Raw genomic sequence first — 16,303 nt, forward strand, 5'->3', positions numbered from 1 at the left:
ACCACCTTCTCCTTACACTTTGTTTGCTGTTATATATTTCATATAATTTTCTATTATTTGTATCCCTATTTTCTGATTGTTTTCATACTCTTTATTACTTTGTAACCATAGAAGAAGCATTTTTCCCTGCTATTAGGCTGGTTGCACTTACAATAAATGTAACTCTCTCCTTTCAGTTTCTAAACTGGCTTCTTTGCCTATCTGTCTGATCCCTGCCTTGTACCGTACAAAGCAGTCATGCTACAAGAAATTTTCGAGAGACAGACAGACATCTCATGATACACACCTTTGCAAACTATCAGCAGTGACTAAGCCTTTTAGGAAATGATTTTTCTTCTTCATAGTGCTGGCTTCATTTCCCAGATACATCAGAAACCAACCAGCAGGCACTCGGGGGAAAAAAAGAACAGGTTAGATGTGCAAGGAACAGCTAAATAACACGTGCATTCCTGTTCTTTTCGGACGGTACAGAGATGGGAGCTACAGATTTGTCAGCTGACATTCATACACGCTAACAAGCATTTCAAAAAGTTTTGGAAATGGAGGCAGATGCCAGGTTGAACTCACCTGGGCTGTGGGACCAGCGATGCTCCCAATTTAGCAGGGTCCTCGCCTACCCAGGGTCTGGAAATGCCGGTCCCTCCACTCCCTTTCACCTGCCCCGGTGCACGCCTCACCCACCCGGGTACAGTCAGGGGCACCTCGATATAGGGGTTCTTTTCCCCCTAAGAATAAAATGTTCTGTTTCAGCTAGTTCACACACTCTGGTAAGAAACATTTTGCCTTTATGTTCCCTGCTCAGTCTCTTTAGACAACACCAAAGGCAGCAGAGGAGAGTGGACGAAGGAGAAGCTGTCACTACGCTTCCTTCTACAGCCGATCTACCGGTGACGGCGGCCGCACCTCACTTCTGCCACGGGCCAGGACGTGCAGGTCTCGCCTCGTGATGTGGCCAGCATATGCAAAAGCATTCCAGGGCCTCCAAGTTTACACGGAGCTGGTGAAATAAAAAAAAGCTGCTCTGCCCAAACTTTCATAACGGCCAATAAATTTTGGACCAAAAAAAAAAAAAAGTTTAAACCAATAAATACCAGTAAAACAAAATATTTGCAGTTTGTCAAAACCAATGAATTCTTCCCACTGTGAAAGCGATGGGTGATGCTTTAAATCTAGGGTGCTGCAGCTTGTGAGACAGCACGACTCACCGGGTTTGGACAAACACGGCTCGTACTTCCTTGGCCGTATTCTACAGCGATGCAAGTAACGTCCACGCAGATGGAAACAAATTCAGGTGACAAATAAAATGGGACCAAAAGAAAAAAAATAATCAAAGAATAAGGCATTTCAGTTCAAACTAAATCTTTATTCATATGGAAAATACTACTTTTCTTTTTGCAAATGATGCTAATAAATAAAAATACTCAGAAAGAACTTTGCTTAGAGTTAAGTGACTAGTTACAGCCACACGAAGCTTTTAATTCCCGTTAAAACCACGCCAACAATCATGCAGATTGGCTACGAGAAAGCAATATAAACTATATTTTATTTTGTGCAATCTTATCGTACAATCTTAATGCTACCTTCTTCTAAACCACTTCACATAGATTGAAATGCAATTTCAAAACAAATATTAAGGGACATATTCTACACTTATTCCACGTATGGAGCTGTGTATAGCTTAAGCCCGTAAATGTATAATGTAGTTAAGCATCTAAAGAAAGCAAAAGAAAAGAGGACCCCATTCTGAAAATTCAGACAAGTTTATAAACATAAGAGAAGGAAAGCTCACACCAGTGAGTTCTCAAAAGACAAACACATTATTAAAGCATAACAATAAATTATATTAAATTTAATAACGTTCATCCTTAGAAGGGTTATTTCTGAGGAAATATCACGTAAAAAGCACACCAAAACTTTCATCGCTAGGAGTTAAACTGTAAGTTTGCACATCTCAATTTCCCACTTGGATGCAATTTTGTTTTATAATAGGCTTCAGCTCTGTGAGCATATTCTTTATCATAGAGTTAAAAACAAATTGAAAAACGCTGCAGTTAAGCTGTGCATCAAACACATCAAGGTGAGAAACAGGCACTTGACAGTATAATGTGCAAGGCAAAACCTTTACTGGTCACAGTATAACGAGTTTCTTCAGGAGGGAAATTACAAGTTCTCAGCCCATCTTTGAGAGCAAAATATTGAGGGCTGCTAGCCGATCTTTTTCCGTTCTTTTAGGTCAGCACCAACAACCAAACTAAATACTAGCTCATGCCTTAGAGGATATTCCATAAACTATAAAATGCAGCATACTTTGCCCAGGAATACTAATTCTTTCGTTTAATTAACTCAGCATACGTACTTGCCAAAGGCAAATACTCACAGCCTAAATGACGTGATACAAATGCTAACCCTTTCTCCTCTATTAATTTTTTTTTAATATATAATGCCAATTTTACAAATACATTTGCCAGTTACAAGATCCTGTTTCGTAGCACAAAACACTCATGTTCTCTTACATAAACTTAAGAGCAATGTCTTTTAACATCCTATTAATACCAGAAAAGAAAAAAAAACACCCACAAAAAAAAAAACAAAACAAAAGCATTTTGCTACAGTTTCCCTCCAGGCACATCTCAACAGGAATCTCCCAAAAAATAGCTATGCAGGAACTGTAAGCCAGAAAACTATACATGAATTGGAACAGAGAGGAGAAAGAGGGAGATAAGAAGGGGGTAATGTGGCAGTAACAGAAACAAGGTACAAGCTTAGAAGAAAATTGCATGCATCCCTTTTCATCAGCATAAGCTTCTTGCAAAAATATCTTTACAAGACATCCATTATATAAAGGTATATGCTTTCTTGTAAAAACACCGATTTTCTCTGAAAGACTAACTTGACCTTCCGACTGTACTGGCCATATTGCTAGGCAGTCAACAAGTTTTCAGTTCTGTTCTACCAGTTTAACAATCAGGAGAGAAAAAGCCTACTGTTCATTTCTTACAAAGCTTTTGGTTTGATTTTTTTTTCCCATGAATGTTAAAGCAGTATTTATAGAGGTCATACAAACAAAATGGAAACCAACTTTGGATCTGACATCAGCCACGCCGCTAATGAGAGACAATACGCTAGAAAGAGGCACTTTTAGTATTCTTATATACATTTCAAATCTCAAGTTTAACACTTCACCTTCTTTTACCAAAAAAATTAAAGTATCAGTAGCTAGTAAGACGGAGCTTTGTAACAAAAATGCTTCAGAAGTTGTGTGCATGCATGTACTTGCAATGGCTCAGTTACTCAGTTACCCTGAAAATGCCAGAGTAGAATGCGAACACTCCTTATGGGGCAGGGGGGGAAGGAACAACGCAGTACAAACCAAAAAAGCTGTTTGTAGAACAGGAATCAGCTATTGTAAAAATGAAAACAGATGCCCTTCCGTAAGAAGAAACTTCTCCCTAGATTCAGGACTATGGATACTGAATATTGAGATTTTCTTATACCCTACTCACTGCTGCTTTCCAAATTTTCAATCATTTTTATTTTTGGCATAACATGCATCTTAAAATCTGAGCAGCTTAGCTTTGTCAAACAATGTTCAGTATATTAAAAAAAACCAAACAAACAAACAAAAACCAAAACCCCAAACAACTCTGGAAGACCCATTTGACCTGACTATTGGTGAGGATCGTGTGATGGAAGGAATTACATTAGAAGAGTATTTTCCCATTTCACACACAGTATAGCACATTGTGACAGTTGAGCATCTTGTGTGCACAAGCTGAAGCCTATGCTGAGGCTGAGGATTTGGAAAACAGTCTACTAAGTATAAGCATTCTCCCTGCAAGCGACAGATCAGTATTCTTAGTTAAAAAGGGACAGCATCAAAACTCAACTTTTGAGTGGCCCTCAAATACCAGAAAAAACCCAGGATCTCAAGCTAGTAGAAGTTCCTACATAAGGCAGTCAAATTTACAACCAGTGTATACATTCACTAAGGAATTGTATTTTTTTGGTAAAACCAACAATCCAACATACTGCAGAGTCTGAATGTGAAATATAGGCACAAAATAGATTCTCTACTTTTTTTTTTTCAGTGTGGAAAACATAGCTATTTAACAATGTAATAAGAAAATTTACTATCAGGTGAGCAAAAATTTGTAACAATCTGAATAAAACAAAGTACTGTATAAAGGTGCAATATTGAGCAGATTTGATTTTGGTTTAAACATACGAGTAAATCATGGAATCTTTCTCTTCTTATCTAGAAAGTATTTCACGTTACCAGTATCATTCTAGTTCTTCCCAGTTGTCAGTAAGGTTACCTTTGCTTTGACGTCTAATACTAACCAACTTTCCAGCCGATTTGATACTCCACCTGGAACTGTTTCCTGAGCTGGCCAGGTTTGTGTATTTTGTGGAGCCTTTGGTTTCATCTTCCCAGCCGGACCAGGCTGTATAGTCACTTAAAGTAGTTGCTGCATCACTGGCAGAGTCAGCAGCGGTAATCTGCGGCGGTTCCCATCCCTCAATCTCATCTGGTTTCCTGGATGGGACATTCTGCTTTATCACTAAACTGTCCCAAAAACCTGGCTTCTTTTCAGACTTCATCTCTTCCTTTAACTTCAGGTTTGTTCTAGAAAATAACAATGATGAGGTGATTAGTTTCTTCATTTAACAATGCATGTAATAGTTCTTAATAAACGTGCAATTAATTTATTAAGTTTTATAGCAAGGAATGCTAATCAGTCGTCAGCCTATGACAGCAAATTATTACCGTCAACTTCAGGAGACCCACCCTGGTATACGTTTAAGCCTAAACACAGTAGAATCATGCAGTGATAAATCACAAGTGGACTAAGCACGGCCACTTTCTATTATAAAAGGACTTATAGTCCCTCCCCGCTCCCCTCCCCAGTGAATTACACAGAACTGCCTTTAGAAATGTATGAAGTATTTTAGCATGCATTAAAACAATAAAGGACTTCAATCAAAAAAAACACAGAAAACAAACCCAGAGGTAGGATAGAAGAAGGAATACAAAAATGTTTTGTCTACCACCTGCTTTAACAATCACTCGCTATGTTCCTCAGTTTCATCTACCTGTTATCACCTTGCCAGTTAAACCTTACACCCTAAAATAGTTAATGTACACAGTATTAGAACTTTTAGGTACCAGCATTTTTTTCATCGAGATCTGCACAGTATTTTGAAAGTGGCTGTTTCCTATTTCTAGTAAGAACTCCCCAAATTCCCCTCCCAAAAGGAAGAAAAAACAACCTTTGTTGCAATTTCTCTCTCAAAGAGACATTTGAAAGGCTACTCATATTATTACGTTTCTTACCCCATTAAGAACCTTCAGTCTGAATTATTTCATATTTGCAGTGCGGAGTACTTAAAATACAGAATGTCAAATGTTTATGCATAAGGTTATATGCAGGGTTATGTATGCAATCCAGTAATGGACCACAAGGAAAGGCTGAATACCAGTGGTGAGAAACACAACCTTCAGGGTTCAGTGAGCTAAACAGCAAATTGAAAACATTATCTGCTAGTAGCATACAAATTCCTTAGCCACAAATAAAACCACCATTGAAATTATTTAAAAATATTTCTATTAAAAGAGCTTTTTTCCATTAAGGAAAGCTTGATGCTATCATATTCAAATAGAAGCAACTGAACCAATACCTTTAAAATTACTTTTCCTTTACTAAATTTTGAATTTATGATTATTCAGAATTTTCATCTTGCTAAAGCCAGTCACAGACTCCGAACACTGTTCCAAGTAAACACCTCAGCTCCGACAGGGAAGATCTGCAGATCCTGGTATAGCTACTCCAGTTAACCTTTTTAGGTGTAGACAAGACTTCAAAAGAGAGAGTAAAGCATGTAAAAAAAGGAATTTGTAAACTCTGCCATAATTAATCCTAAAGAGGGAAGGGGGAGAGTGGGAATGACTCTTTTACTCAGAAACGTTTACTCCTTTTCTACAGTAAAAAATTATTATGCAGCTGAATTCCCTTTTCTTCCTAGCAGAGAGATAATCTTAAAAGATTATCAACAATATCCACCCTTTCCTACTACGGCACACCTTATTCATTGTAACCTTACCATATAGGTAACTTTGAAATGCACATAAACCTTTCTCTGTGATTTAACTTCCAGGAGTTGAACATTACTGCTTCACAGTGTCTACCTTCACTACTTTGCACAGCTATTTTCTGTTCCAGTTTGTGTATTTTAATAGCAGACAGACCAATTGGTTTTACTTACCCTTTGGATTTTGGAGACTTGCATCCTGCTAGCAATTGCTGTTCATCATCTTTATTGAACATAGACGTCACTTCCTTCCAACCCCGGAAACTTGCACCTTGAACCTGTAGAGAGAAGTAAACATCCTCATAAATGTGAATTACAGACTTAGAAGCACAGAGCACGGCTGCCAGTGTTGACTCGGGGTGGCTGTAGGCATCACCAGCCCTACCTCTCCGTGTGCTGTGCAGCTGGGAGCACAGCCGCTCTATACAGTCCGCGGAGGATGGCTGTGCTTTGAGAAAGAGCAGGTTGGGTCTATTCCTGCCGAGGAAAGAGTACAAACCCTTGCAGAGGTTGGCAAGTGGTGCCAGTGAGCACAGCTGGGTTCCTGGATGCTCTTCTGCAGGCAGGAGCTACTGGCTCCATTGTAGTGTATCACAGCAAGAAGGGATGCTAGGCAGCTTAGGAAATAGTCTAAGGGGCTTCAGTAGACAGAAATTGCTTGAACAGTCATTGCTTGAAGGGGCCACAACAGACTGGGCAGCCAGCTGAATCAGGAAACTCAAGATGTAACCTGCTTTGCGCTCACTGTTCCTATTTGTAACTCACCAAAACTACTTCTGATGGCCCTGCAAGCAAAAGGGTTACGAGCGTTATCTCACCGGTGAAACCCAACATGGGGCACTGGTGCCCTACAGCGCGCTTTCTGAATTTACTGTGAACATTAAACATGTAGCATAAATTGGTTTTTTCGACATTATTAAAGGTTTGAGTCCCTCTCCCTCGAAGCAAAAAAAAAAAGATATTGGTTAATTTTAATTTGACAGCATGCTGAAGGACTCCAACAGAAATGCACACGTGCGTGCTGAGCACAGAATATGGAAGTTGCTGTTGTTTCTCACAGGGCCTGGTGAGAACGGCAGAGTGACAGTCCATCAGTGTGACTTGATTACATTAAAAAATACAACAATATGTTATGAAGTACAATGAACAGTCAAAACAAAATTATAGTTGTCAACGTAAGCAAAGGCTAATTCATCACCTATTATTATGCTTCATCCTTTTTGCAGAACTCATCGGTGCAAATTAGTATCAGTTTAACATTTAGGTTTTAATGGATTACAGCTTATAATCGATATGTCCACATAGGCCTTAAAACATGTGAAACATCACCTACGAATTGAGCGCAAACACCAGATAGGAAAATACTAGTACTGCCAACTCCTCACCTCTCCGAAACCCACAACCTCTACCATTTGGAGGAGTGGAACATCCCCCTTGTTATCACAGGTTAGTCACGGAGCGTTTCTATCTCTCGTCGTCCTGTTTCACTACGTCCTACACCTTCACTTCTCACCCACCTTCCCTACTCGCATCTGAACCGCCTCGGCTACTCCAGCTCAGGAGACACAGCAGGTCCATTTTAGGATCGGGGGAAGGTCTAACCTAGACTCAGTTTCACTTTTGGTTGGATACAAACATGGATCCAGCTTTGTGCAAAGGTCTGGGGAACTCTGAAGGGGGAAGGCTGAGCAAGCCCAGAGCGATTTCCAGCTCTTGTTCATGGGATATAGACAGACAAGGTACACGGCAGCCAGGTTCACCACAACCCAGGCCTCCACAACTGCTCTGCTCACCTCTTCCTAAACCCACGCCTAATCTTACCATAAACCACAGTGTTCCTCATGGCTTCACAAGAAAAGCAACAATTATATATCTATATTTTTCCCCTGTAAGAACAAAGTGAGCACAGATTATAATAAGCAAAACCCTCACATTTAAGCTAAACATACGCTTTCTGTTTTTAATGATGTTAAAAATATGTAGACAGCTAACTCCAGCTTTGCACCCCTGTGGCAGACTCACCATGCCCATCTCATAGAAGATCAATACTGTCAATAGTATAAAACACAACCAGACAAGCTGCAGACGCTACCTTCAAACAGATACCTTCTATACCAAATCCTTGTGTTTAAACTATCAGCCTCTCCAAGTAGTACTCAACATTTAATGCTTCTGTGGTATAAATAATGGTCTAAACCCTCAATTTTAGTCTATAAAGCCCTATCCTGTTACCTGTTTCTGTTGTTCGGTTAAATTCTGTAATAAGTTTAACATGAGGATGTTACTCAGATTTGGCTTCCTCTCACTGCAAAGCACTTCATCCACAACAAACTTCCAAGAAAAGGAAGAATCTCCAAGCAGTTAGCTGCTGAAGGAAGTGGTCTGTTTAAAGAAAGCAGGGAAAAAAAAAATCCAAACCCACAAAAACAAATAAACAAAAAAAAGGGGGGGGGGGGGGAGAAACTTTAGAAAGCACTTAGCTTTTCATATGTTAAAAAAAAATCCTTCACCTTCTGTTACCCTCTCCCAAAATAATCCCAAACCAAAACAAACCAAGAAATTTTCATAATAAAATCCTGTTAATATATAGCCACAAGCCTTCCGTATTTTTAACTGTAGATATTTTAAAATTTAATTTCATTAAGCCCCATTCTGATTTACCGATATCTTTAAGAAAAATTATTAGAAAAGTTCTATTCAATGTCAAGCAGATAGCATGTGCAGGTCTCCAGATGAAAATTTAAAAACTCTGCACTCTTTCTACCTGCATGTAAATCAGTACCTACGTACACATTGTACCATTCCTTCAATATTTTCATAAACGTAAACTCCCACAATGGATCCACGGCATTTGGTAGGTACATACAAGGGTAATAACCGTGTAGCAGATTCTAACTGACATATTCTTCTCTCAAGTAGTCCTTAGGGGATACCTTTAACATATATTTTCACCACTTATTTATTTGAGGTTTCCAAAGGAAACACCGCCAGGATAACCTACGTAAGAGCATCAACGTCCAAGTACACCGTATTTTGCAAATATGTGATAAAACTCATTGCACAAAGCCTACTGCACATTAAATGGACTAGGCTGAAAGAAGTGTAAGAGTAAAACCAGAAGCTCTGCCTACCACGCTTAAGCCCCCTCTTCTACGCCTGCCTGCACCAGCGCTGATCTTCTGAAGCGCCTTGTGACTCCACTGAAAAGGAGCGAACAGCTCACTCTTGATAGTCTTCCCAGTGATACCATACTTAGGAATATAAACCTTAGCAAAGGAGGAGGTCAAATACTTCTTTCGCACTTCCAGCAGCTTTTTTCTAACTACTGAACTGTTTAAGACAGCAATCTTTCTTTTTGCCTACGGCTGTCATGTAACTCTGTCACGTACTAAAAAAAATCCCTCAAAACAGCCAGCTGCATTTCTGTGTTTCTTTTCAGCGTTCTTTGAAGACTTTTAACCTACCGAGAAGGACCACCACCAATGCAGCTGGAACACTTACGACTGTATCTGCTGGCAGGTACAGCTCAGGAAGGAGATCTTGAATTCACCGTTTCCCTGAAACCATCAGTTTGACATGCAGCAGCTGCCAAGCCAAAAAACTGCCAGGAATCATCACAAAAAGGCTTAGACAAATTCCGACAGCAAATCTATAAATGGATACCTGCTACTTAGAGGGATGCACCCCCTACTGTCTCAAAACAATGATTCTTGATGTTAGGGGAAGAGGTCCTAGAAACTAGCCAAGCTATGCTCTCCCCAAATACAGCATCTCGCGTTGCCACAGCCAAAGACAGGCTGCCAGACTAGATGGCCAGGCTCTGAAGCAGCTGGGAATTTCTTACATTCTTACAGAGTACGTGGAGAAAGACCCAAATCCCAGAACAATTAGCTTCCCTGAAATGGATGTCAGAGGAAGGTCAGTAAGTAAAGAAGAGATGACACTTTGGTAAGCTGACTCCTCACCACACCGGAGCCATATTTTATGTAAAAAAATTAAAGTTATGCAAAGTATGAAAATACAGTACTGATACAGTCTTAAAGCATCGAGCCACTTGCACAAGTTCTGTATTTCATTTTTATGATGTAACTGTCTACACAAAAGTACTACTCCTACAGTTTTCAAAAAAGTGTATATACATAACTGACTAGCTTGTATTCTCAAACCTTTAAAGTATTTTTCCATGTGTCAGTGGAAAAAGAAGTAATTCAACATCCAAAGGACACCAAATCACCCAGCCTTTACAGCTGGAAGGGAGCTCTGGAGACCATCTAGTCCAACCACCCTGCTCAAAGCAGGGCCAGCTCGAGCAGATTGCCAAGGATCACGTACAGCCGGGTTTTGAATATCCCCACAGCTGGAGAATCCACAACCTCTCTGGGCAACCTGTTCCAGGGCTCACCATGAAAGCATTTTTTCTTATGTTTAAATGATATTTCTTCTATTTCAATTTGTGCCCATTGCCTCTTGCCCATTCACTGAGTACCACCGAAAAGAGTCAGACTCCATCTTCTTCACACCCTCCCTGCTGTTGCTGTACACGCAGAAACCCTTCTTGCTCTTCATTTTCCTCACCAGATTTAACTCTAGGTGGGCTTCACCTTTCCTAACCCCATCCCGGCATGCTCACAGTATCTCTATATTCCCCCCAGGTCGCTTGACCCTACTTCCACCTCCTGTGTGCTCCCTTTTTGTACCTGAGGTTTTTTCAGGAACATCTTGTTCACGCAGAGAAGCCTCCTGCCACCTTTGTTTCTTGCTCTGCTTGATGGGTTGTGCTATTCTTGAGCTTGGAGGAGGGGATCTTTGAAAATCAAAGCTGATTGATACCACTAGAATAGAACCAGGTGTCCAGTCCAAACTCCGGGTTTTTAAAAAAAAAAAAAGAAAAAAAAAAAACTAAAACCACAAGTGAAATGCCCAAAAGGCACTGCTAAGAAAAGAGAGCACTACTAAGAAGGACTAAAATTTTAACATCAGATGTTAGAAAGTCAAAACCTTTAGAGGACCAGGTTAGATGCTGCAGTCTACTATTTTTCAAAAATGCCAATAAGAAAGCAAGCAGCAACTTCTCAAGATGCCATTTCAGTATTTTGTGAAGTAGGATTACAGACTGGTCTCATACCAGTTTGACTATGAGAGCATAAAGTACGCCTACCAGAACAGCTGTTAATAAAGTTTCTCTCATATCTTCCATTTTAGATTGTGAAAATCTGTGCAGCACAATGCCTTGTGCAATCACCTAAAAGGACGAGTAGAAGTGAAATTACACATACACATTAATCCAACACCTGGCAGACTACTGAAAAACCATCATGATCGTCTGTTCCAACAGCCACCTAGAAAGCTCAAGCCCAGAGCACAGATTATTCCCCTTCAGTAAAGTCCAGTTTATGAAGTACTCTTTCTCCACCATGAGAAAGCTGCCATTTAATTAGCGTAGCTTCTCAAACTGGTCGAACAAGTAGTCACTTCTAGACCACCACGTAAGGGCTGCAGTCCGTACCCCCAGTCAAACTGCCTGCTGTTTCTCCCCCTCCCTCCAATGCTTCAGTATGGGAGGCCATCTGTTAGACAGATGCCCAGAGAGAAGTCCCACAAGGTGGCAGGTCGGGGTTATCAGGCACCGCTGCTGGAAACAGTCAACCCAGCCCATTGCCTGCTCACATTAATACTGCCATCCTTACGCCATGGTTTTGTACCTGTGTGATCCTGCGGAAAACCAGTTCAACTCGCTAAGCCCACAGAAATCTAACGCATTCGTTTTGTGCATTCTTTTGGGTTAGCGGCAAGAATCAGCTCATTAAAAGATGTCAGAGGCAGACAGTCACCAACAAATGTGGAAGATGGGGGCAATAGCAACTTTTTTGTAGCAGCAACTACTGTATCAGCTCAAGCTCCCTCTGAAAGTTGCAGTCATCTATCCACTTTCTTCCATACATACAGCTTTGTACATACAGTACGGCCTCCCCAAACTCACGCCCTAAGCTTCACTCTGTAAACTCAGCCTTTATAGTAAGAGTTTTCTGCTTTGTTACCTGTATTGATTCAAGTGAATCAACCATACATAAATTGTATAAGTTGATGACGATTTTTCTTTCTTTAGATAAAACAGGGAACAAATGTCTACTGACAGTTAACTTTATAAAGTGCCCCAGAAAGGGACAGCTCCTCTTGAATTGGCAGTCTCCTATAAAACTGAGGTATTATTACCAAAAAATTACTTTAGGTATAGCATTTTTCACCATATCAACAAATGTTGATGATTTATATGACTCTCAGCTTCCCATACCAGGGAAACAGGCAATGATTAATAAATGAACAATCAGAGAGTCTACTGGGAAACAGTAAAGCATCGCTAAGAAGACTTTTCAGCTGATTTTACTGTTAAAGGTACATAGTTCATCATTAGAGCTCTACTAGAGGGCAAGAAGGTTCATGAAAAATTAGGCTAAAAGGCAACAAACCAGGAATACAAACAGTTGGGTATAAGCTAAAGAAATAGATCAGTCCTAAAAGCAAATTAAACAAGTACATTGCAAAAAGAAAGTATGTAAATACAGATGAACATATACTGAAGACTATGCGTAGATTTAACTGAAAACAGTTAAATTCATTCATCAGATGGATGCAACTAATGTACATGAACACTTTGTTATGGGAGGAAAAAAGCACATAATTCAACCAAGTCAAAGAATAAGAGCAAGGATTTGGGACTCTGCGTTAGAAGTACAAGACAAACAGTTTGCATTTCAAAGCAAGAGATTCAAGTATGCTCGAATATTACTCTGACTCTAAAACGGTACTGCTTTACGCACGGGTACCAGTACTTTCACTATATTTGAGTTAGACTTCTCTACCTCCCGACTGCCTGGGCAGCAGGGCTCTGCAGCACAGCAGCCACTCTCTGCGGGCTACAAGAAGCCACATGAGAAGAGTCTTAGCAACCAAAGAGAGCAATTACAGGGGATTCTTGCTGTATACCTGCAGTGAGAATCGGCATGTTCAACGCCATTGTGTAGTTAAGCGGCTAATCCCTAAAAAGTCACTGCTCAGCATGTAAGAAATGAGATTTCCAGAAATTTATATTTTGGCCAAGTTTTAGCAGCCCTTCACAAGTACTTTCACAGAGGATTGACAACTGGTAAATCAAAACCCTCCAGCAAAGTAGAGGCACGCCACAAAACACTTGCAGAATTTTTTTTTATAAATGTAAACAAAAAGAACGGATTTTCCTCCTGACCTTGATGGAGAAGAAACAATTGTTTGTTCTACAGCTTCCCTCCCTCCTCCCCCTGAAAAAAATGAACCTAAAATAAAAAGCTAGAGATGGAATTTTCCATGTAAGTACCTTACGGGTCAATAAAATTACAACTAAGTGTTTTATAATAAAAAATGCCAATCAGCTTTAATTAAAGAAGCATTGTTCCCACATTATAGGACACCTATTCATAACATGCAAGAACTCAAATAACAGAAAGTGAAAAAACAACCTCCCTCCAAATTTGTCTTCCAGATATCAAAGCATGGAGCAGGGGGGGAATTTCTAAACTCAACCAACTGCTGGCCTGCAGACCAACAGCCCTTCTATTCTGTGGCACATGTGAGCTGAAACTTTGGCCCTACCAGAATGTCCCAACATCTCCAATTTTGTTATTAAAATTATTTATCTTCTTTCTCAAAACTCTTTGCCTCTTTTCAAAAGCTGCCCTAATAACAACGGGAGATGAAGTCCCTGCTGCACTTTTAACTCAGAAGCTCAGCACATAGGTGAGACCCCCAAGATTAGCTTTGCAGAGGCCAAAGGGCCAGGCACAGCATGGACACAGGGTGCCAGATTCCTGCATTTGACCGAGCACCACTGGACAGTTCACAGTTCCTCACCTGGAGATGTCAGGAGGCTTTTTAACCAGCTATACCTGCCTTCCAGGAGAGCTATGAAGAGGGAACTAGAAAAATTCAGCACTGCAGGTAGCCTGTCCTCACTGCTAAGTGGGCAGCTTCCTGCATGAGCAGGATCGAAGAGCATTTTCCATCTGCAGCCATTAGGGCAGGCACCGACTTCTGCACCTCCAAACCTAGGTCAAAGGCTTTCCTCTGCAAGTGGGCATCAGGACTGTCATAAAACTCAGGCTTTAAGAGACCAGGAAGGCTGTTGCCCTAACACACCCTTCATCCACTGCCGTCTTCTTCAAGAACTTCGTCGTTCTTCACCATGCTGCCTCAACATGGAGACTGTTTTATTCGTGACAGGTGCATACTGAAAAGGCCACACATATAATTCATCAGCCTTTTATTAACATATTAAAGATATTAAAATATTAACATATCTTGGAACTTCTGGAATATCACTGTACTGACAGCTTCTAAGGCAACAGAACGACCAAATAAATACAGAAGTGCTTTTAGAAACAATAAGAAAGAAAGAGAAGATGAGAAGGATAAGGTGCTTTTTTGTGAATACATTTTTAAGACAAGAGGGTTTTACTTCAAAACACAAAAATACTGCAGCTCAGTGGTTTGCCTGGTGACTTTTTTTTTTTAAAAAGTCAAAAGACATACTTAGCAAGCCTTCCTGAATGACTAAGTAAGGGGTAAAAAGGTTTCAACACAAAATAGATTAATTTTAAGATACTTTTCCTAAACACTCATCATCTGGCATAAAATAAATAGTAATTTACATTTTCATAAAAAAGAATACGTTTCTTCTAAAGAAGTAGAAAAAGGTATAGTACAATCTGACTTCTATTTTCACTGAATATCACGCTGCATCTGCAGTATAACAAAAAGAAGTAACAAAGACAGATGTTCAGTTTATACATATTAATGTAAAGTATCCTATTACACTAATGAACCTATTTTTAAATGCTTTTCTCTATACCTATGGAATTTCAAAACAAGCTTTAGCATATCATAACAACTTCCAGTTCTTTCATCTTCTACGAATGTATTTTAAGAACATTAAAGAAGATTCTTGGACACATATCAAGGTAAAAAAAAAATTAACTTGTATGCCTACTTTTCTTTTCTGAAAGAGATACAAGATTAACTTCTTAACCTCTTGTGGTCAGAGAGTCAGCTGAGCTACGTATAATGGAATAAATAACCCAAATCCCTTCTACTTTTCATGTTTTCATCACCAGTTAGAGCTAGAATTTAGTGCTTCCTTAGACTTCACTTCAGTTATTTCTGTGGCTTCTTATGTTCATTTTGGTTTTTAACACCTATCACGTGGAAGAAAAAAAATTAAGATACCTTCCCCTCCCCGTTAATGAAAGGAAATCAGGCAGTTTTCTAACTAATACTGCACTGCTAATACTACTTCAATGAGAACCCCATGACCAAGGATCATATGTAATTATAAAATCATCACTGAAGTACAAAAATATCCTCCTTAATCAGGCTGTACATGAAAAACAGGTAACTTCCTAACACACATCAACTGAAATATATATGATATAAAACATTACACTTCCAAAGAACAGGTATTTACCTTTGTTGCAAGTTGTGACACTGAAGATGAAACTTCATCATGAAGAAACTGGTCTTTATTCTCAAAAAAAGGATAAAGATAAAAAAGGCCCATGGTCAGTTTTGGTTTGACAATCAGCAGTGACACGTTTTAGAGTATTCATAAATGCTTTTGTTCTCTTCAGCCCATCATAAAAGAAAATTGACAAAATACGATCGCAACTTAAACTAAGCGAACACCACTACTAAAATAAGAAACATGAACAAAACTGCACTTAGAATGATGAAAAATGCTGCACCAGATGTAAAAACCAAAATCAGACTCTTACAAAACCAAAAATCCCACACCTCAAAGAGAGAACAAGAAAAACCTTGCATCATAACAACTTTAGTACACTTAAAATTAATGATCTAATTTTATCTTACTACTTGTGTCTGTATTTTTTGGATCTACACTGATTTTCTGAATACCGTACGACACGATGGTCTACACAGTGTTTGTAGGCTGGGGAAGAGGAATGTTCCAAGATTATTTCCTCCTTCACACTAAAAAGCATCACATTTCCTTCACTCAAGGACAGACTCTTGCCCACCTTCCTTTTCCCTCCATTTATAACTGCAGATTTCTGAAGAAAAGCAGAGTACTGAAGATGCTCGTGAAGGTAATTCCATAGGGTTGCACTTCTGTCCATCTCTGAATTAAGCTGGTACCTTAGTACGCTCAGCTAAGCCTATTACTAGC

General features: G+C 39.6%; 1 protein-coding gene across 1 annotated transcript; it reads right to left on the reverse strand.

The window, feature by feature from the left end:
• Window positions 1-4,182: 4,182 nt before the first annotated feature.
• TDRP (testis development related protein) lies at window positions 4,183-15,725 on the reverse strand. The gene is given in 4 exon segments (XM_009699839.1): window positions 4,183-4,627; window positions 6,265-6,368; window positions 15,584-15,662; window positions 15,664-15,725. Coding segments are annotated over 4 exon segments (591 nt in total). The 3' UTR covers window positions 4,183-4,281.
• Window positions 15,726-16,303: the final 578 nt, after the last annotated feature.

This window comes from Cariama cristata, unplaced genomic scaffold, assembly GCF_000690535.1.
Source record: "Cariama cristata isolate BGI_N322 unplaced genomic scaffold, ASM69053v1 scaffold1145, whole genome shotgun sequence".
Taxonomy (NCBI): domain Eukaryota; kingdom Metazoa; phylum Chordata; class Aves; order Cariamiformes; family Cariamidae; genus Cariama; species Cariama cristata.